At 40.1% G+C, this 23107-nt stretch overlaps 1 protein-coding gene across 2 annotated transcripts in view; it reads left to right on the forward strand.

Annotated features, from left to right (window-relative positions):
• Positions 1 to 23107, forward strand: part of WWC1 (WW and C2 domain containing 1) — a 78670-nt gene that overhangs the window by 49586 nt on the left and 5977 nt on the right. For both annotated transcript variants that reach the window (XM_053376503.1, XM_053376502.1), the window contains 10 exons: positions 3936 to 4025; positions 5462 to 5997; positions 9009 to 9117; positions 9598 to 9672; positions 13031 to 13117; positions 15585 to 15777; positions 17001 to 17150; positions 18044 to 18144; positions 19242 to 19383; positions 20478 to 20642. In XM_053376503.1, coding sequence (XP_053232478.1) covers positions 3936 to 4025; positions 5462 to 5997; positions 9009 to 9117; positions 9598 to 9672; positions 13031 to 13117; positions 15585 to 15777; positions 17001 to 17150; positions 18044 to 18144; positions 19242 to 19383; positions 20478 to 20642 — 1648 coding nt within the window. The remainder of the gene's footprint in view (positions 1 to 3935; positions 4026 to 5461; positions 5998 to 9008; positions 9118 to 9597; positions 9673 to 13030; positions 13118 to 15584; positions 15778 to 17000; positions 17151 to 18043; positions 18145 to 19241; positions 19384 to 20477; positions 20643 to 23107) is intronic.

Consider the following 23107-nt stretch of genomic DNA (forward strand, 5'->3'; position numbering starts at 1 on the left):
TAGAATTGTAGCTATATTTAAACTCAAATGTTTCTTTTAAATGTTATCCCCATAGGAACTAAAGTTTTGGGAGGGATGCAGTTTGACAACAAGACTATCAAGCACGTAAAAACTGCCACTTTTCACACTCTGTCTCCTGTAATTCATTTGGTTAGTAAAATAATTATATTTGGTGACTGGATCTTGTGAGACTGCATCACCATTTCAGCTGTAGATTAAGCCCCATGAGAAGGTGCAGTAGTAACAAGGTGAAAAGCCTCTCTGTAATTGCCATTCTTTAGACTTGGTGTGTGGGTGGATAGTACTTTGAGTCTGCAATGATGTATCTGACAGTCAGGCTTTTCTCGCTAAAAATGACTTGAACATGCTGTCCTTTATCTTATTTTATTTTTTGTGCATGATTTTATAGGCTTCTTTTTGTGCATAACTAACAGCCATCCCACACAAATGAACTAAAAACGTGTTTGTGGGGTTTAAAACCTCCTGACATCTGAAAAATTCAAGAATCCTAAGTGCATGTGATATTTATTCATCTCCTGCTGCCCTCCAGCTATTCGAATGCTGTCTAGATGAGAAAGAGGGACACACACAACTCTCTTTCTAAAAATACCACTTGATGCTTATTGAGGTGGTGCTGCTTAGTTACAGACGGCCATTTTCTCAAACATTCTGCTACACGCATCTTCCACTGGGACTATTTAATACATTTGGGTGAGGTGTGTACTGTGCTCCATGTTTTACTCCCCTTAATTTTTAAAAAATCATTAATATTTTTCCTATTATTCTTCCTTCCAATGTACCTATTCTTATAGGGCAACTGCTGAATTGATTGATGGCTGAAGGTTGGGGAACTTTGTTCCCACTCAGGCTGCTCTAATAGATAGCGTTCAAAAAGAACATGAGCAATCTCTGGTTGAATCTATCCTGAATAGTTCTACAGATCTCAGGGCCTTTTTAAAAGTCAAACTTTTTAAAAAATAATTTCCAACAACTGTTCTTACATTAGTAGAATGTTGTGTGGATGTTACAGCATCATAGTTACCTCCCAAAATTGAAGAGACCACTAAAGGCATTGAGTGGATTCTGAATTATCTTCTAGGGACCAACAAATTCCTATAGCAGGCTCATCCTGCTTAATGGTTTTATTTACAATTAAGCAGTATCCAGAAATTAAGGTTTTCTAGCAAGCTTCATGAGGGACGTGGGTGGCGCTGTGGGTTAAATCACAGAGCCTAGGACTTGCTGATCAGAAGGTCATGGTTTGAATCCCCATGATGGGGTGAGCTCCCGTTGCTCGGTCCCTGCTCCTGCCAACCTAGCAGTTCAAAAGCACGTCAAAGTGCAAGTAGATAAATAGATACCGCTCTGGCGGGAAGGTAAACGGCGTTTCCGTGCGCTGCTCTGGTTCACCAGAAGCGGCTTAGTCATGCTGGCCACATGACCCAGAAGCTATACGCCGGCTCCCTCGGCCAATAAAGCGAGATGAGCACCGCAACCCCAGAGTCGGTCACGACTGGACCCAATGGTCAGGGGTCCCCTTTACCTTAGCAAGCTTCATGCTTCCTTTCACGGGAGGGGAAGGCTGTTCCAAGGTATTTGTGTGGTGATAGACTTTCCTCTGGTTCCACATCAACAATAGAAACTGTCATAGAAGCAATAGGGTAGTTTCTTCTAGATACTATAGAGCTACACTGTACGACCAGTCTCTGCTGCAACTCTTTAGTGGGATTTATTCCTATCCCAACAGTGCCTTGCAGTAGCCCCTTGTTGTGGAGGGAACTGTGAGGGTGAAGAAGGCTAGAGTCCTAAAAAACCATGTGGTGCCTCCAGCCTTACAGTCCCCATGTTTCTTGAAAAGAGGTAGGGGAAAGAGCCAACTAATGGGCAACTGGATACAGTAGACTATAAAGTAGAATGTGTTTAAATAGGTGGATGGGAAAGGGAAGGAACTCAGATAGGTGTACAATTTACTCAGTGTGTAAGAAACATATTAAGCTCCTGCTTTCTGTTCTCAGTCTTCTCTCAGTGGGGAAAGGTCATGGCTCATTGATGTACACCTATGCTTTGCATGCAAGAGGTCCAGGGTTAATCCTGAGCCATCTACAAGTAGGGCAGTGAATGTCCCCTGACTGAAACCTTGGATGGCTGCTGCCAGTCAGTGCAGACAGTGTTAGAATTCCTGCTCCGTGATTGCAGTCATGGGATTTTTTCTGTCACATGACGGTTTGACTCCACAGAGTGGGAAGTGACGGAGACAGGATGTTTGTGTTGCTGTGTTCCGTGAAGTGGGACTATTGTCCTTTGTTTATTCTCTTTGCTGTCTGATGCTAGAGAGAGAGAGGGAACCATGTTGCAGTGCTCCGTGTGTGTTTATATGTAAATAAAGCAGATTAGCCAAAATGCTGAGTTGCTGAGGTCTGTTACACAAGCTGCAAAGCCTCCACGGACCCCTAAGTGTGCCGATGTCTGTTGGCATCAGTTGCTGTGATGTTCGGGCAGAAGAAAGCTTTTGAAGCTCCCGAACGATCGACCAGGAGGGAGGGAACATGCCAGTTGGGCATGTTTCTCTGCCAGGGTCCTACTCGAGAGTAGGACGAGCTCCTGACAACCAGTACTGTACTGAGCTAGCTGGACCAATGTCTGACTCTATATAAAGCAACTTCCGGTGTTCCAGGTTGCTTCTCCCTTCATCTCAATAATCTCCTGAGTCTCTCACTTCTTTGTTCTCTCTTCAGTCTTTCCACTCTTGTAAGAATTTGTTCCACCTCTGACTTTATCTCCTCAACCCACACCATTATGGCAGCTCCTAACAGCCAAAAAAGGGATATGTTCTAGACAAATAGTGGTGGGGTATATTATAAAGAGTTTCAGATGCACTTGTGGTCCTACACTGCTTGTAGTTTGGCTGTTTTCTCATGTGAACTACCAGTAAATGTATGCCCCCTGAATCCTTTAAAAGTCGTGGGGAGTTCTGAGGAACAGTCTTGTCATTGTGAAACAAGTGCTTGTCATTGTGGGGGTGCTTGCTATTGTGAAACAAGACCTCAAGTATGGGTTCCTTTAATGTTTTTAGTATGAACAGGTCCTTGTAAGAATTGAGTGTGCAACAGCAAGGTTCTACATTTTTACACTCACTTAATGCTGGAGCATTCTCTGCTCCCCACCCCTGCCTCTGGCAAGCTCAAATCTCAAGGTGACCCTTGTTCTCCTTTCTGTCATATAATAGAGATAAATACAACGTGGCTTTAGTGTACGTTAGATGTGACAGGTTTTAACGTTCATTCACAATTGAAAAAACTTACTTTTCTTAGATTTTTGAAATTGTCTCACCTATTCTCTCATCTCCAAGAAATATTATTAAGTGTTCTCTTTAAAACAACTCTTGTATTCAGCCTGTTCACATAAGGAAGTGAGAGACAATCCTCCTGAAACACCTTACATATTTTTGGGTCCCTGCCAGGAAACGCTAATCTTGCTTATGTAAGAGATCTTTTTTTTCTTCCTGAATAGTTTGCATACCTTTTGCAAAGACGAATAATGTAGAGAAGGTCAGGTGCCTTCTGTACGCAAAACTAACATGGCTGGTGATACATTTTATTTTTCCAAACTGCCTTAAAGTTCTCTACAACCAACAAATCTTAAACTGCACCTGGAAGTGTGAAACCAGAAGTTCAAGATGTGTCTGAAGTGTAAGATGCCGAAGAATTGTGAATTTCAGAAATTAAAAATAGTAATAAAGGAATAGTTATATAGATAGGAAGTTGAATGTGAATATTAAGAACAAAATGCTGCTTTAACAAAATGCTGCTATAGACAGGGCTTTGGAGATGACACCCTGCCCATCTTCAGGGCATTGCATTGGAAGGGCTTACTATGGCCCCTTAATAGGATAATGCTTTGAGTTGCATTTTAAGCTGTTTTTTTCCTGTTTGCAGATTGAAATTAAATAGTAAAAGAAACCAGTTGGTCCGAGAACTAGAGGAAACAACGCGATTAATGGCAATGTTGCACATCCAGCTGAAAAAGTAAGTTTTCCACAGGCTTCTTACACATACTTCACATGAATATCGGCTGTATACTCCTACAATTCTGTCTTATGGGAAACATGTTTCCAAAACTGGTTTGAAAACGGACTTGCTGCCAATCATAAAACAGCACCACTTCTTTGTACCATCTGTTGCTGTGTTAACTTTGGGATTGAAATAGTGTTGCAAAATGGTGTTTTCAAACATTGTTTTTTACTTGAAATACAAGTAATAACATAAAGAAGAGTCCTGATGAATTGGTTTTTGTGATTCACCTAGCTCAGTGTCCTTTTCCCATCAATGGCCCACTGCTGGGCTTGGGAATCTCACAAGCAGGGCATGAATGAAACAGACCTCTTATTTATTTAAACCCTTAGTGACTAGTATTCAGCGGCATATAGACTTTTAACATAGGCGTTCCATTTACCCATCATTACTAATAGTCATTGATAGTTCCGTTAATCTGCCTGACCCCCTTTTAAAGCTATTGAAAGTAGTGATCACTATACCCTGAACTGTCAGTTCCATAGATTATTTGTGTATTGTGTGGAAAAATCCTTTATCTGTTTGATCTTCCTTAAGTGACCTTGCACTGCAGTATTAGGAAAAGGAGAAAAAATTTCATCCGGTTTCCCCATTGTCTTGAACCCACCCAAAATTATAAAGCCCTGAACATTAGCATGTGCAGATGCTTTTTGCTTTGGTGCAGAAAAGCTGCATTTGGTTTGCAATATATGTCTCAACCCCATGACAACCCAGTGACTATTATAAGGAAATGCAACTGGAGATGCAAGGAGCTGATGTGTGACTGTGGGGCACAATACAGCAACATGTCTCCTCCTGTACAATTTAGATATCAACACAATATGGGGCTAGGATCTTATTGCATGCACCTAGCAGGTACTGTTATACAAAATGCATCTGTATTTATTTCATTTACTTCAAATATTTCTATCTTGCTTTATGATTGCATTTAGGCTGTTTTTTTTAAAAAAATAGTAAGCAGTTGATAATTGCTTTTAAATAATCCCCCCCCGACTTAAATATTATTCAAACAAAATGAAGCTTGCACACACACGCACACACAGAGTTTGGGATATCATATATATTCATTGGAACAAGATAGGTTTTTGCATGACAATGGAAGGTCATCAGGAAGTGGGAATCTCATGGATTTCCCAGCACACAAAGTTCCAGAGTCTGTTTAATTAAGACTTAAGAGTTTGTTGTCTCTTCATTCAATTTATGTCCTGCTCAAAGTAATGTCTCTCCTTATCCTGCACAACAACCCCATTAGTGGCTTAGACTTACAAACTGTGGCTGGGTGGGAATTTGAACCTAGGTCTCCCTGGTACTAGTTAGGACACTCCAGCTGCTATACCACACAGTTCATTGCACCTTTCATCTCAGATATATTGCTCTCTCTTTTTTTGCAGCCTGTCATCTAGCATGCTTTCCCTGTCTTCTGGCAGCAGTCCCGGCTCTCTTGCATCCAGCAGGGGATCTCTGGTCACCTCAAGCCAGGATTCTTCAACCTCCGCCAGCTTTACTGATCTGTACAATGAACAGTTTGAGCAGCTGGACTCTGACTACCAGAGCAAAATGGACATGTTGCTTCTGGAGAAAGCCACTGGTTTTCGGCCTTCAGGCTGCATCACTACTATCCATGAGAATGAGGTGGTGAAAACTCAGAAAACTGATGTTGCTAACCGTTTTCAGGCCCTGAGATCCTTATCTGGGACACCAAAATCATTGACTTCTTTGTCTCCAAGGTCATCTCTCTCTTCTCCCTCTCCACCTTGTTCACCACTAGTGATGGACCCATTCTTCACAGCCGATACCTTCACGGGTCAAATGGATTTTGAAGATACTGAAATAAACAGTGGTCTTTCTGAACTTAGTCTAAACACTGCAAGTGGCAGGAAGTACAGAGTGGAAGAATCTAAGACTGGTGTCAAACATCTAGACCAAGGTAGAGTGACTATTGCCCACCTCCTCACATTCAGCCAAATTATTTTCCCCCTTTTAAAAACTGATTTTATTTAACAGTACTTAAAAAAAAAAAAACCTATAAAGCAAGGAACAAATGTAAAAAAAAAAAAAACTTTTTCGATATACTAACCATCATAGGTGGAGACATTAGTGGAGGTGAAATTTTGTTATTAACGTGTGTCCAGAAAGAAGATACATTTAATGTATTTGGTATCCATAAGCAAGTGTCTATTCATTCAGCAGATCTCTCTCCGTCCCCCGCTCACACACAAATAGCTCTGTGACTGAAACTACAATATGTTCTTGAAAGTGGGAGAGGGGTTGGTCAAACATAAAAGCAACAACCTAGATGCAAACAGGCTGCTTCTGGCACAACTGTTTCTAATTGAAAGAGAAATAGTTGACACTGCAACTTAGTTATTTCTTTCTTTTATGGAAATGTTTTATATACTGCTTTCCATTTAGCACAACAAAATGGTACATAGTTTATGAGTGCAAAGGATTCTAAAATCTTAATCAAACAGCATCATCAAATCTGTATGTAGACTCCACCCTCTAGGTGGATTCAGACAACCATCCTGTTGTCAGTGACTCTTTTTAAAGTAGCGTGGCATTAGGATTGCTGCTTGTAACAATTACTACTACTACTACTATTATTATTATTATTATTATTATTATTATTATTATTATTATACCCCACCCATCTGGCTGGGTTTCTCCAGCCACTCTGGGTGGCTCACAGCACATATCAGAACATACTAAAATATCAAACATTAAAAACTTATCGATACAGGGCTGCCTTCAGATGTCTTCTAAAAGTCAGATAGTTGTTTATTTCATTGAGATCGGAAGGGAGGGTGTTTCACAGGGAGGGTGCAACAACCAAGAAGTCCCTCTGCCTGGTTCCCTGTAACCTTCCTTCTCGCAGTGAAGGAACCAACAGAAGTCCAGTGTCTGGGCTGAATGATGGGGGTGAAGACGCTCCTTCATGTATACTGGGCCGAGGCCGTTTAGGGCTTTAAAGGTCAGCACCAACACATTGAATTGTGCTCAGAAATGCACTGGGAGCCAATAAAGATCCTTTAGGACCAATGTTATATGGTCCCAGTGGCAACTCCTAGTCACCAGTCTAGCTGCCGCATTCTGGATTAGTTTTAGTTTCTGGGTCACCTTTAAAGGTAGCCCCATGTAGTCCAAGCAGGAGATAACCAGAGCATTCACTACTCTGGCGAGTCAGTCTGCTGGCAGGTAGGGTCTTAGCTGGCATACCAGGTAAGAGTTGATAGACAGCTGCCCTGAACATAAGAATCGACCTGAGCCTCCATGGACAGCTTTGAGTCCAAAATGACTCACAAAATGGTGTCACAGAGTCCACAACAAGATGGCCACAGAGCTTTTATTTTGTGAGCTTGCTGAAGGACTGGCATGTTGGAACTCTTTAGGTATTGCACAGTCCACCTACCCTATAGACTTACTTGCTAATCTGTGAAAGAGCACCAAGTAGAATTTCAGTTAGTATCTCTAAAGTTTTGTTGTGTTAATGGGTCACATAACCCTGATCAAGGAATGGTGTTTGCCTTTAACATCGTGCCCTGAGCTTTTCCCTTCTCTTTTGAGCAATGGCCACGTTTGTAGTATGAAATGGTTATTATTCCCATTAGATCTTGCTAGTAATTAGTCTTAACCTTTCTTGGCTCCTTGAGAATGGCTGCGGCTGTTAAAGTGAAAGCTATAAGGCGCTAAGCAGATTAAGTGATTTGGGGTTGTTATTCAGTCAGCAGACATAATAATCACCACAGGTAGTTTATTTCAGGGCAGTAATGAGGAAAGCATCCACTCCCTGGGTTCTGCTCACACAGCTTAGAGTAGCGCAAAAGCTGCATGATTGAGTTACAGCCTGGCCTCCTGGGATCATGTGTCCTCACATGTTCTTGTAAGTAGAACTAAATAGCATATTCCCCAAATCTCCAACACCCCTTCTTTAGTGAAATCGTGTTTTTCCCCAAAGCTTTTTCTGCTCCCCAATTTCAGTATCTTTTATCTAGTTTAATTAACTTGAACAATGGAATTTGCCTTTGCTTATGTGCAGTTAAAAACTATCATCCAGATTTTTAAAAATAATAATGAAGTAGGGCTTTAAAGGAGAGGGCAGGAGATAGAATGAACCTGTATCAGGAAAATATTTAATTAGAATAATTTCTGTCACACTTACTGGATTTTCTTGAGAAGCCACAAAGGTTGCATTCTTAAAAGACTGCAAATCTGTAGGTCCCATGTAGAGAAGTATTACCAATAGTGAGCAGCTTAAGGTAAGCGGCATGAAGGTGAGTTGTAGAACATGCCACTGTTTTAGGATAGTAGAACAACTGAGGCCAAGAATTAATTTACGGTGGGCTCACATACTGTCTTGACAATCAGTGTACAGAGCTACTGTAATTGGCGGGCTGCATTTGACTGCATTTGCTGGGTCTTATGCTGTGTTGGCCTTGTCTTATTTACCTGATCATCTCTTTGTCTGTTCTGCAGAACATCTGCACAACTGACATCTATTTTTAAAAAACATTATTGATCTTAGCATATGAAAGTGGTGTATACTGAGTCAGCCCGTTGGTTCCTCTAACTCAGTACCGTCTATCTGCAGCACTTCTCCAAGACTTTATGTCAGAGTAGTCAACACGCTGCCCTTCAGATGTTGGTAGACTCATACCTGCTACTCTGGCCAGTGGTTAGGAAGATTGGAATTTTAATCCAACATCTGGTGGACTCTACATTGGCTACCCCTGCCTTAGGCAAAGTTTTTTGTTTTTTAATTCCCAATATAACAGACTTGGTTGCAAACATTTTAAAAGTTCTTCTATTGTCTAAATAAAGGGTTCTTTTTAAGGGGGTAACAACATACAAATTAAGGATTAGTCTTTCACTTGCTGATGCATCTAGCTCATGATAAAAATGATCAAAACTGCTTTCTCTTTCCTCCCTCTGTTTTTGTAGGTGTAAGTATGGTTGAAGGAGCTGCGCTGAAGACAGCCTGTGTATCAGCTGCAGTGTCAGATGAGTCTGTGGCTGGAGACAGTGGAGTGTACGAAGCATCTGTGCAAAGGTACTCTTATGTATTACATGGTATACATCCTAACCAAATCAGACAGTGCGACAAGGGAGCTTCCAGGATTTACCGTATTTTTCCATCTATAAGACACCCCCATGTATAAGACCTCCCCCTATTTTTGCGGAGTCAATTTTAAGAAAATGAGGGGAGATGGCCCAAAGTTGTTGAGCTCCCCCACACAGCTGCAGGCAGGAAACACTCCCTAGATCGTTTCCTGCGTGCAGTGGCATCAGGGGAAGATGCGCTCCTGCCAACTGGCTGGTAGGCGCACCGCTTCTCCCCACCCCCCTCATCTTTCCACCCCCCCCAGTCTATCCATGTATAGGACAACCTCAGTTTTTTGACATGATTTTTGAGTCAAAAAACCTCATCTAATACATGGAGAAATACAGTAATTGTTTTTGTGGAATGATTCGCCCAACTCAACCCCAGTATTGCAGACATTAAGCCATCTAAATGTTCTCTTTTTTCCAGGCCTTGTGTGCCAGAAGCTGTTGTGTTTGACAATGAAGATGCAACTAAGACTGCTAAAGTTCAAATTTCAATGAAGTAAGCTGAGTTATTTCTCCAGTGTTTTGTTTTTTTTAAAAAAATAATATTTATTACTTTTAAAGATTACAGAAAAGGGGAAAAAAAGAAAAGAGACAAGAGAGAAAAAACAAAAAAAGAAAAGAAACATTACAATACAATATATAAGCAATACAAAACACAACCTAAACACATTAAACTAAACAAAACAAAACCCTAACCCACCTTATCCCTAAAGAAAACAAAACAATAACCATTTAAAAACATACATCACACCTTTTCCATACTCTATCTTTCATTCCCTTGTTTCCTCGACTTCCTCTCACCTCCCTTTTTGTATTCCACTTCTATTAATTGTTTCACAAATCCTTTCCATCTTTCTCTATTTTCTGTCATATTATAAATATCTTAACATATTTTTTATCATTAAAACTAAAATACTTATATATGCTTAACTCCTTATAACATTTCTGCTAAGGCCATAAAATTTCTTTCCACCATTTTTCTATCATTCATTAATTTTACAGTATTTCTATATATAAACTTTAAATTCTCTAATCTTCTTCCACCATCTCCTCTCCTTGGGTTTGGATTCTGCCAGTCCTTTCCGTCAATTCCATATAGTCCATCAACCTGGAGATCTTATGTCCGAGGCTCTTAACTCTTTTCCAGGTCCCTTCTGCAGGTCTTCTTCATATTCTTTAATGCCAAAGAGCAGATCTCGAGAAGACTCCAACCTAACAATGCTTTTATTCCTTCCGGACAGGTCAGCCAAATTTCCATAGTTGAAGCTGAGGTCTGTAAGATGTTTCATGACATGTTTCAAAATTCCTCCAAATCCAAAGGCCCCCAGAACTCCAATCTCCTCCAGACCCAAGTCCATGTCCCAAAAGTCAGTTAATCCCTGCATAGAAGGATCTTTCCAACTTTCCTTCTTCCGTCCAAGCCGGGATCCAGTCCTCAAAATCTGGCTTTTTCTAGATTCAATCATAGAAGGCCTCAACTTGTAATCCTCAATTTGCTTCTGTAAGGCTGAGGATCCCACTTGTATTACTTTAGGTTCAACAACCACAGCTTTCTCTTTCTCCTCCACAATCTGACCTGCCAAGGTAGATTCTTGTACCAAGTCCTGAATTATTTATGTGTTGGTGCTCACTTTTTGACTCCAATTAGTCACTTTTTGATCCAAATTGTCAATTTTAAAGGACATGTCATCTGTCTTCTTATGAAGCTGTTCCAGCGAGTAGCTTATCTTACATAATACCGTCACAATGGCTTCTCCTGTCAACATTTTGAATGGTCCAAGGTCAATCTCTGGTTCTCACAATTACTTACCTTGCAGCTGGTGATTCCCCAGTTGCACTCCTGTGACAGTTTCAAAGACTCCCTCTAGAGGGAAACAGTCTCCACTTGTATCAATCCTTTCGAACACAATTCAAGCCATAAAAATAGTTTCAATTTCCAGTTACTTTTCCTCCTTTTTAAACGCAGAAGAGGACAATGGAAACAGTATCTTTCTCTTATATAACTAGCTGTCAAAAATGTTCTGTTCGCAGTCAATGAACTCTCCCAAAACTTCACTTTTTCTGGCAGCCCTTTTCCAGGTTCGGAGCAGTGATAATTTGGTTTTTCACTCTCTCCTGCAGGCTTGCTAAGTCCAAAATTCCCCCCCTCTTCTCCTGCTTCCAAGGGGGTTTTTGTAGTTTTAACCGATGAAAATTTAATCCTTTGCCAAAAGCTTTCAAATACTTTAGCTTATAACGTCTTTGCTTCAATCTATTTACAAAAGGGGAAGGCGGACTTCCTGTTTAAGACCTTCCCCGTTTCAGTGCCAAATTAAGGTATTTAAAGATCCAATTTTCCGTTCTACTCACGGGTAGTTGTTTAAAATCCAATTGTCCACAGGAAAAAGTCAGCGCTCTCCGGCAACAGCAATGCGGCTTCACTCCGTGAAAGAAGCAGTCAATTCGAAGCACCGCGCCACTCACCCCACATCGCTCCGGATCCCCAAAACAGGGTTTCCCCGCGAGTAGGGGAGGCGCAGAAGGTGCCAGCCGAATCCCAAGTTCACACGCTTCTTCCGCTTGTGATTTCAGAGGGTCTCCGCCTTCGCCATGGCGATCAGACCCTGCCTTCCATGGAGCAAGTTCCTCCCGATCGGAGGAGCTCCGCCATTGCCGGAGGCGCCAACCCGGAAGTCCTATTTCTCCAGTGTTTTGAACTAATATCTTAATTTCTAATACTACTCCCACTCTTGAGTCTTTTATATTGTGCAAAAACAGACGCTTCAGCTTACAGACTCCACTAACCCAGAAATAGTACCTCGGGTTAAGAACTTTGCTTCAGAATGAGAACAGAAATCGTGCTCTGGCGGCGCGGCAGCAGCAGGAGGCCCCATTAGCTAAAGTGGTACTTTAGGTTAAGAACAGTTTCAGGTTAAGAACGGACCTCTGGAACGAATTAAGCACCATATTTTTCACTCTATAAGACGCATCAGACCACAAGACGCACCTAGTTTTTGGAGGAGGAAAACAAGCAAAAAGAAATTCTGAATCTCAGAAGCCAGAACAGCAAGAGGGATTGCTGCGAAGTGAAAGCAGCAATCCCTCTTGCTGTTCTGGTTTCTGTGATAGCTGTGCAGCCTGCATTCGCTCCATAAGACGCACACACATTTCCCCTTACTTTTTAGGAGGGAAAAAGTGAGTCTTATAGAGCAAAAAATATGGTACTTAACCCGAGGTACCACTGTAACTTTCAGTGTTCAACATTTCATGTAATATTTAGTTAAATAAATGGCATAAAAATATTTTTTGGATTTGCGTATCTGTGGTGTTGATGGGAGAATATTGCTGACTTGATGACAGGGCCTCAGAGTACAGGCCTCTGGTACTTCTTAATACAGTATCCCTTGCTTATTTCAGCATCGTGTAAGTCGTGGGGGAAATCTAACTGCATGATGGGCTGCCTGCTTTGAATACATTTCCCTCCACCATATTGTTAACAATGTTAAACATTTGTATTCACTTTTATAGGCAGAAAGTGAATTTCCCAGTCCTATTTTGCATTTTAATGGATCCCTGAGTAAATTAATTCTGATTTGCCAAAAAGTTTTGTCACTCCGTCTAGCAATTTTGTCTCTCCCTAATCCTAAACTTAATTACTTAAATTAAATCCCACTGTGTTTGGTGGTAAATATTCTTGTGGTTGTAGACCTGTAGTCCAACCCTGTGTGTGTGCACTCAGAAGTGAGTTCTACTGTTTTCGGCTAGTCTAAGAGTACACAGGTCTGAAAATCTTAGAATATCAACAACCTCTTTTGTGATTAGGGTCATTTCTAACACTGCCTACAGTTATATTTTCTCTTTATTTTCCAATTTAGGTATGATGAGAAAAATAAGCAGTTTGCAATATTAGTTGCCCAGATGAATAATGTGCCTGTTCTCCTGCCACAGCAAGACCAGAAAGTGTAAGTAAGTGGAATGACATGCTGGACATGCCTGTATAAGATTGTGGGAAGGAGAGGGGGAGAGGGAGAGAGAGAAATCAGTATTGAATAAGCTGACTATCAAAAGATAGATAAGTGCCAACTTTAGCATATGGCATGGGAAATTGGAATTATTTTCTAAAATTTGTTGCATTCCTGTGTGCTTTTGCAGATTCATTGTCTTTTGGCTAATTTGTTATGAAGGCAATTGACCAGCTCATAAGGGATCCATTTTATTGCTTGCAAGTGTGATTTCCCAAATATGCTTACTTCAGTTGTGAAGTAAAACTGTTTGTTGTTGTTTATGTTGTTGTTACCCTAATCTTTAGTTAAGGAGTCTTGTTGGGCTGCAATCCTATACACATTTACATGGGAGTAAGCACCACTGAACATGGGGAGGGACTTGGTTCTGAATAGACATATACAGTGGTACCTTGGTTCTCAAACATAATCCATTCCGGAAGTCTGTCAACTTCTGAAACGTTTGAAAAGCAAGGCACTCCAGAACCAATAACCGACAGCTGCGTCAGATGTTTGGCTTCTGAAAAACATTTGAAAACCAGAACACTTACTTCAAGGTTTTCGGCATTCGGAAGCCAAAATGTTTAAGTACCAAAGCGTTCAAGAACCAAGGTTCCACTTTATAGGATTGTGCTTGTTAAGTCAGCTATAGTGCTTTATAGGTACAAAAATTATATTAAATTAAAGTCCCCACTCCCAGAATTCATTCACAATTTAACTTGAAATGAAAAGAACAGTGCTTCCAAATGTACGAAATAGTGTTTCCACACTTTGACTGCTACATCACTCTTTTGGGGTATAATCTCCACAATTGAACATTATGGCTACTAATTATCCTGTTGTGTGAGGAACCAAACAGCAAACTACTCTATCTAGCATAAAGGACTTCTGCTTGTGCAATGGGACTTCAACCCCACTTCCTGCACACCCCTAACCTCCCCCCCCCCCAAAAAAAAAAATTCACTCTGGAGGAATAGTGGGAAACCCAAAGCAAAGTGGGGTGAGTGTTCAGGATGGGGGAGAGGAAGTCCTATTACAGATGCAGAAGTTCTTTCACTTAAAATAAGGTGGAGTTCTTGTTATTAAATATACCAAGAAAAAAGCACACCAAGAACTCAGGCCAATGTAAGTTTCCATCTCTATTTGAGTTTGTAATCCTTGTCAGAATACATACTTTTGAATGGATTAGTTTTTGTTAGTATTGATTTGTGAGTAGGGACCACTCCCACCATTGAAACTTACATTGGCCTGAGTTCTTGGTGTGCTTTTTTCTGTGAAGTTCTTTCACTAGCATTGGATATAACCCATACACAGGAAATAGGATGGTAAATTTCACAATGCAGTGGTATATATTGGTAGAATTGGATGCTCTGCTGAATCATAATTTCAGTAGTGCTGGATCCAAAGCGTTCCCATTCACCTGACACACACCCAGTTTAAGGAGTGGGGTGGAAGAGGGGAGTACACCACTGTAATACTGGGAAACCTCTTTTCCTCCAACTACTCCCCCTTTTCCGCCTTGGCTGGTACAGGACTTAGCAGAGCATGGGGTTTGGTAGCTGTAACAACCACAGATTGTCCTTCTATCTGTCCTCATTGAATAGCTCAGCTGCTACAGAAGAAGCCTCTGTGAAATACAAAAATTAGAAGGAAACTTCCATGGAGCACATACAAGCAAAGCTGCAAATGTTAAAAGCATTAACTGACCCAGCTTGGTTTGCTTTTAAAGAGTACTCGTCTTGAAAATATTTTCTCGGAAGCAGAGGAAATTAACTATAGTAGTTCCGAGTCAAGATTAAGCATAAACTGGAGTTAATTAATGGTTTAATGGATTAATGCATGCATTATCTGACTATAGTCTATTTGTAAATGTTTTTCTCTGTAAAAGAATAGTAATGAATAGTTCTGGGAAACTGGATAATTATTTGTCCTAATGTCTTCCCATAAGGGAATTTCAGCAAGCTGTTGTTTGCTTTATGTAGATTATGTGGCTCATCACAGTTTTCTGTCTCTCTTCTGTCTGTGTACAAAAGATGGGAGAAAATAATCCAAGACAGAAACAGAGGTTTTTAGACAGTCTTTCCCAGATATTTTCACATGCCTGTAGCTCGTGCACAATATTCCTGTCTTTAATTTCTGACTAAATTATGCTAATAAATGAACTTTAATATATTTCATCTTGCCAGCTCTGTATGATAGATATCCAACAGAAACCCTGCTGAAATAATTAGACGTTGTAAAATAGCAGCGCCTACTATATGGCTACTGTTTCAGGGCAAGTATACAGCAGCATAATGCTGACTATTATATTTGGGATTGATCCTGTTGCTTATGCTAAGTTCTTGTGTGGGGACGCTGTGCTGAACTGTAATATCCTTCACATATGCTTGTAAAGTAAATAATGCTGATTATAGCTATTTTTCAACAGGAGTGTTCGTTTGGCTATTCTTCCTTCTTCTGAAAGCACAAGCTGTTTGTTCCGCACAAGCCTAATGGAAGCATCAGACAATCTAATTTACAATGAATTATTTTGTGTTGCAATCCCTTACTCTGTATTACGACAGAAGACATTAAGGATTGATGTCTGCGCTTTGAATAAGTACCACCTTGAAGAATGCTTGGTTAGTGTTTATGCTGTTGGCTTAAAGCTTTTAGTGTTTAAACTATCATTTGACTGATAGTTAGGGTTCCCTGTATAACTATTACATTACCAGACAGAACTTTGTAACTATTTTCTGGAAAGTAATAATTTTATTTACATTTATTTATTTATTTATTTATTTATTTATTTATTTATTTATTTATTACAGTTCTATCTTTCCTTTTAAGGTATTTGTATCAGTGTTTATTGATACAAGGATAATACAAACCACAAACCAATGAAAACAAGCTCATATATTAAACAACTAGAGCTGTAATCCTAACCACGTCTACTCAAAAGCAAGTCCCATTTAGTCCCATGGGGCTTGTTCCCAGGTATATGGGCTTAGGATTGCAGCCCGTTATAACAGAGACGTCTGTTATAATAGAGACGTCTTCCTTTGAGAGACGGCTTGGCGTTCCTCGCTGTTCATTGATTTGTTTGATTCTTTGTTTGACTCTGATACATATAACAACTTGTAGTTACTTGTATATTTTGTGAGATGTGTTGTATGATATATACATCATATTGAAGTGGCTTGTTTGTATATTTTGAATGACATCATAACCGATTATATATTCACTAACAGTTATTAGCCAGGGTGTTGCATTTGCATTTTTGTAGATTGTTATAATAGTAGCGACTATAAACATGAAGCCAGCATAAAACTGTTAATAAAACCTAAGCAGAACAAAAATTACAGATATATGTGATGTCTTTGATATATCAACTATCTGTTGTTATTTTTAGCACTGGTCTTCTTCTGTCACAATGAATTTATGAATGCATGACTTCAAGTTCTTGCCATAAGGTTGCACACTTTAATTTTGTTCTCTCTTAATGATGGTACACCCACAAGCACCTTGGGAGCATATGGGACTTCTGACAGTTGCAGCAGGCAGTGCTTACTGAAGCGACTTATTTGTGTGTCTGCATGGGTCAGTTGATATTCAAAAGTGGATCCCAACACAAATATCCTGGGAGCACCCATGGCGCTTGAAGCAGGGGTTGCACTCATGCCGAAGTGCTATTTCTGCAAACTGGTCTGTGTAATGCACAAATCATTATCTGTGTAATGCAGAAATTGCAAGGGAAGGAAAATGATGTACGTACCTCAAGGTCATGCATTTCTCTCAACATTTGTTTTCCTTGCTATTTGAATGTTATGAAGATGTCCATTGCTGTTTTTTTTTGTTTCTGCAGGGAGGTGCACAAATTAGCCTCGCTGAGACGTGCAAATCTGGAGAGAGGTCAACGCGTTGGTATAACCTCCTTAGCTATAAATACCTGCAGGCGCAAAGTAAAAATAAGCAAGATGATGTCTGTTCCAAACTACCCTGCACTGAAAAAATGGTAATAACTTGTGAATGAAGATATTTTGCACAAGCCACACTAGGATAGAAGACAAAACCTCAGATTTGTGGGTCTGAAATATGCCACATTTTCCCGTGCATAACGCAAGGGGTTTTTGTTTTCAAAAAAATAGTTTAAAAATTGGGGGTCATCTTATACACAGAACATGGGCATCTGGGGGGATTTTAAAAATATTTAAGCAAATGTCTGGGATTTTGGCTTGGGCAGGCTGAGGCGGTCCCTCCTGCCACCGTCCCCTCCTCCTTTCCCTGCTGGCTGTGGGCTGGCAGCTAGCTCACCTTCTGCAGCCACTCTTAGCTCGACCACCAGAGGGAGAGCAGCCACTGCCAAGAGCTGCCTCGGCTACCTTTCCTCACCCTTCTTTCCTTTATTCTCTCTCTCTCAAACCCTCGCCCCGCCCCTGGCCCGCTCCTCGCCTTCCTCGGCTTGGTTTGCTTGACTGCATGGCCTGGCACAGAGTGGGCCTTGGCATCCTGCGTGGGAGCTTCCTGCCCATCACTTCCCTGCAGCCACCGAGCCTCTACATCTGCACCACTGCATGTACCTCACGCTGGAAATTTTGAGGGCAATTGGCCAAAAAACATATCAACAACTTTCTGCCGCCGCTGCCAATCGTCCGGATTTTCACTTCTATTTTAGGCTTTTGTTTACTTAATTTTGGGTTCAAAAAAATAGGGATCATCTTATACATTGAGGCGTCTTACACACAGAAAAATATGGTAACTCCTCTCAGAAAATGTGAAGCTTTTGTTTTTCGCTAAACTGTGTACTTAGCTGGCAGAATACTATTCTCTGGGTTTCAGTAATGATAGCTTCTGTTGAAACTAAATGGACATTAAGAAATAACAATGTCATTAACTCATTCCCCAAAGGACTCTGTATCTGCACTGCTGGAACAGACTGCTGTTGAACTCGAAGCTGTAGAGAAAAAGCTAGAAGAAAGCAGGAGCACTTTACTTACTAGTGAGAACTGGTAAGTGATATGAAACTGTTGTATTACAACTCTGCAGTGCTGTAGTTTCTATGGGCTTTTATGATAATATTAAAAAGGAAAGAGTTAAATTTAAGGAGACAACATGTAGTCAAAAGGTTTTGTCGCTATTGTGTAGCAATTTTGCACATACCCTTCCCTGAATTCCCCATAGAAGAATATTTCTCTCTAACCATTTTTCAGAAATGAAGGAGATAACAAGGTTAAAAGTTAAATTCTTAACTTTTAGAAGTCAACCTTTACACTTCTAATTTTTGAAGAAACAGTATTTTATATTTTTACCTGAATTGAATGCATAGGCTCTAGTTTATTCCATTATTAGTGTGTCGCAGCAGAGTGTAGCCTAATCAGTTTAATTTGTTTAAATTAGTTAGATAAAAAAACTGCTAAGGTGTTCCCAGAAATGCTGGAGCTGTGCTTTTATTAAGTTCAAAAAAGAATCTGTGTGATTGCCCTTTTGAGCCAGATTGTGTCTGATGATCACTTTATTCATACGTATAAGGCAAGTGAAATACTCATTCTAAATGTTCTGTTTATAACCTCTTGGGCTTGGGCTAAGCTCAACTCATACATACCTTTTGGAGACCTTTGTTGCATATTGACATGGAAGCGCACAACATTTGTATTAAACTGCGTGAATCAACCTAGTATAGTGAAGTGTATTCACAATTGGTGATTCATATCCCTGATGACTATATTCCATGCAACCAAGATGACTAATGTGATAAGTCCTAGTACAAACAGTACAGCTTGCTGCATGCAGTGACACCATGTGGAAGGATTGTTTGGGGTTTCTCTTCGTGGGTAGTAGTTCTGAGTTATTGTTTTTAGGACCTCACAAAGGATGAATAAGGTATGGCGTGGAATGTGGTGTATCACACTGATAAGCCCAAATTTATTCTCCCTTTAACTAGTAGCGTGCTCATGCCACTGTATTATATAGCAGTGCGGTGCATCTCATAGTGCTGTAGAAATTATGCTCACTTTGTCTGAGATTACTGTTAGCTTTGCCAAAGCTCTTACGGTTGGTGTTCCAAGGGTGCTTTGCCTATTCACAGTGAAGTTTTGTTATGTAACAGGCAAGATGAAGAAGATGCTGAGCAAGATGGCAACAGTGAAAATGAAGAAGAAGGAGGAGGAGGAGGGTTTTATAGTGGAAGGGCAATATGGGAAACAGAAGAGACCACATCCTTGTCACCGGCTGAGTCAGCAGCCATCAAGGTAAAGAAAGCACAAGGAACGCAAAGTCCTATGTAAGCAGGTGATTAGAAGGACAAGCTGACTTAAGCACTATGTTGTTGCTGCAGTGCCCTTGTTTCACCTCTAACATGATGGAATTGAGCTTTTTTGTTTTCCATTTGCTTGTGAATTGTTTGCTAGGCTTCACGCAGCACATGCTTAGTTGTGAACGCATCAGGGAAATAGTAGAATACAAACATTTGGCATACAGAAGGTAAGAAGGGAGGAAGCGAGAGACATTCAGTATTGGGTTTGATGTTTATTTTGTTTTGTTTTTCACTGTAGCCTGCAAACATTCTTGCCAAGTGAGTTAAGTAGCTTCTGTAGCACTCTTACTGTAGGGTGAAACTTCACATTCCGAACTAGTTGAAAGTTCCTGATTTGTTGTTAGAAGAGAATCATGTAAGTCTCCAGTAATGAGATATGGTGAATCAGACCAGCAAACTCTGCCCAAATATATTGCTGTCAAAGAATGCAGTATACCTGTATGACCTTGGCAGCACAAACAAATATTTGCATAGGCAAACCAGGTTACGTTCATGCTTCCATGCACAGTTAATCTGTTTTCTCAAGCAAATCTAGGAAGTTGTTGAACAGGCTTATATTTCTATGTTAGCAGTTTTACAAGGAGAGCTCCTGGATTCTGTTTCTCCTGTCATTTCCTTCTGGCACCCTGCCCCCTCAACTTCCAGCCAGTACTAATTTCTTACATAAAATTGTATTTACAAATTTTATAGTCCATAATTCCAACACAGAACCCAGGGCACTTGAGACACTGAAATGAATGAGTTTAGCCTTAGATATGTTTAACTCTGTGCTGGATTTTAACTTTCATGTTTTCTCTCTCTTATTATGGTATGTGTCTGTACTGTGGTGTTTTTAGAAGTGCTGATTCTAAATTAAAACTTGATGGTAGTGATTCATGTCTGAAATGCACTATAATATTATTCTGCCCTATATATAGTGAAGAAAAAGGTGCAGAATTCACCCGGTCAATCAAACCTTAGAGCTGTAAGACAGATTGATGGTACTTTGGTGGAGAAAAATAAACTTACGAATATCTATCTGTATTGTAGGTGGATAAAGAGACCAACACAGAGAGCCTTGCACAATCTTCTGCAGTAGTTCGTCCAAAAGATAAAAGAACTTCTAACCCTCTACGAACTCCTTTTGTTAGAGGCAGCACTATTATCCGTTCCAAAACCTTTTCTCCAGGACCACAGAGCCAGTATGTGTGTCGGGTAAGAAAAACAGCACTTTTCTCTGTCTGTGGACAGAATACTCATAGGTAGCGTATACCCACTTTCTGTAAAAGGTAGATGAAAATGTCACTAAGACGCTCAGATAAATTGACATCTGAAATCCAATATTAAATGCCATGGCCTAGAAGTAATTAAAACAAAAGTTGCAAACTGCAAGCCATGATTCAGAGGACACCCAGTCGCCCTACCCACACGTACATATGGAATTGTTGGAAGGCACATCCATAGAAACTCCAGTTGTGCTTTCAATTCTCTCAAATGCAAAAAAAAAGTGTGAGGATTTGGCACAACCACTGTTTAAAGGTGAAATCTGTAGGAAAAATTGGTGAACATGTGCCTCTTCTGCTTTCTTTTTCAGATCCCCCACTTTTTGAATGTGGGAGAATTTAAACAACAGTGGTGTGTTCTTTTAGGGAGCTTCAGAAATCCCTTAACACTTAGTGGTTGTTTCATCTATCTGGATTGCATCCTATATTAATGCATTTTAAAATCCATGTTTTCATTAAAGAATTACCAATATAGGCAGTCAAGGAAACAGATTCATAAGCACATCATTTACCGGTAGTTTGTTCATTTAGCTCACTCAAATTTAAAGAAATACATTATAAAACTGTCTCCTACTTGTATTTATTTATTTGATGTATTTATATGGTGCCCTTTAATTACAACAAATAGTGAAGTGATTCACAACATGATAAAACATTTAATAAGATCTGAAAAAATATAGAACTACATATGCTACCAAGCAATAAAACTGGTAGTATATAACTATTTCTGTCAGGTCAGTATCTGCCTAAAGTGACTATATGGATTATAGTAAATAAGTTATGTGTATGTCTTATGCCTGATCACCCTTCTAAACTAAGGGAAACTTGCATGTATACTATTAGCTCTTCTTTCAGCAGGAGTTAGATCAGTTCAATTTTGTAGTCATACCTATATGGTTTGTCACTTTTTGACAGCAGAGCAGTTTTCATCTAAACATTAACAGAAGGGTCTTTTGTGTACATCCAGCAGTAGCAATGTGTGCACTCATAGAGGTTCAAATATGCAAGGGTTGTTTTGTTCTCTTCCATGAACTGGAAAATGTTTACATCAGCAAAGAGATCACAATTTCAGGTCATTTTCCAGTTCTGAGTCCCATGGGATTTTGTCTTCTTTCACGGGAGTCTCCCCAGAGTTTTGAACCATGTCCATTTTCTGTAGTTTTTATCTCAGTAGGTGTAGGGCTCCTTTGAGAGCATGGGTGGGATATAAATTTACTTAATTATATAAATAGTTCATTGCATGTGATGGCTGTCCATCGAAAGATAGCAGTTAACTCAATTATACTTACCATAGAATTTCTCAAGGGTTACCTGTGTTACGACACATAGGCTGAACTCTAATCTCACCCCCAGAGCTTGCTTCCTATATTCTTCCCTGTCTCTCTAGAACTGGAAAAGAAACTAGGGGACAACTGTGACAAATATCCTTAGGTGGTGTTGTTTTTAAAAATCACTTGACCCTGAATTACATTCTTTATTACTGTGTTGCTGTATTGTTTTCTTAGAAACTTAGCGTATAGACTTACTGGCCAATATGCTTAATAACAGACCTCATGGGTGAGACCTCTGCCAATTTTATCCTGGCATAATAATGAATAAAGTGTTTTCAAAACAGTGTGACCTTTGCGTAGAGAAGGGTGGAGGTGAGAGGGAGAATGTAAATTTGAAAATGAAAACTATTGTGACTTCAACTAGGTACGATATGGCTGAATATGTCCAGTCCATCTGTTACGTATGCTCCAAGTTCACCTCTTTGATTAAATGTTTATTCATAATTAATTAGTTCCAGAAGACAGGATCAGGCAGGACTATAAATAACCTCTCTCTTTAACTTCAGTCTGTGAAGCAAACAAGGAAAACACTGTCAGGAAGGTCCTTTCATTGATGCATGGGCTCGCTCTGCTGAGGAACGAGGTGTTCCTTCTGCACATCAAGGCTGCCTATTGCTGTGATGAAGCACAACAGGGTCTGATACACTTATTGCTTCCCAATTCAGACACTGTTAGGCTCACCAGCTATCAATTTTCCTTTTGATTTAGCTGCAAGTTGAACTCTCGGCACTAGGCTAAACCTCTAAATTGCATCATCTTGTTTTTTAAGACAGGCCTTTGGGCAACAGGCCATGGAACAAATAGCACATGACAGGGGGCATTCAGGCATGGCAAGATAGATGGATGGCTCAGTGCAGTGAACAGGAGATGCACTAAAGGGTTTTCCAGATTTTGCTCCATTTACTTACCCTGAATGGAATGTATTGGGGCTTCCAAAAATATAACAACACTTAAAAAAAAAATTAAAGTAGTTTGTGTGATAGTTGATGCCTCAAGGAGGGAGAAGGAGTATAAAGCTGCTTCCTTTGTTGCCAGATCACTGCATGTAGTGAATGCCTTGAATATG

This window comes from Podarcis raffonei, chromosome 2 (assembly GCF_027172205.1).
Source record: "Podarcis raffonei isolate rPodRaf1 chromosome 2, rPodRaf1.pri, whole genome shotgun sequence".
NCBI classification, from domain to species: Eukaryota; Metazoa; Chordata; class Lepidosauria; order Squamata; family Lacertidae; genus Podarcis; species Podarcis raffonei.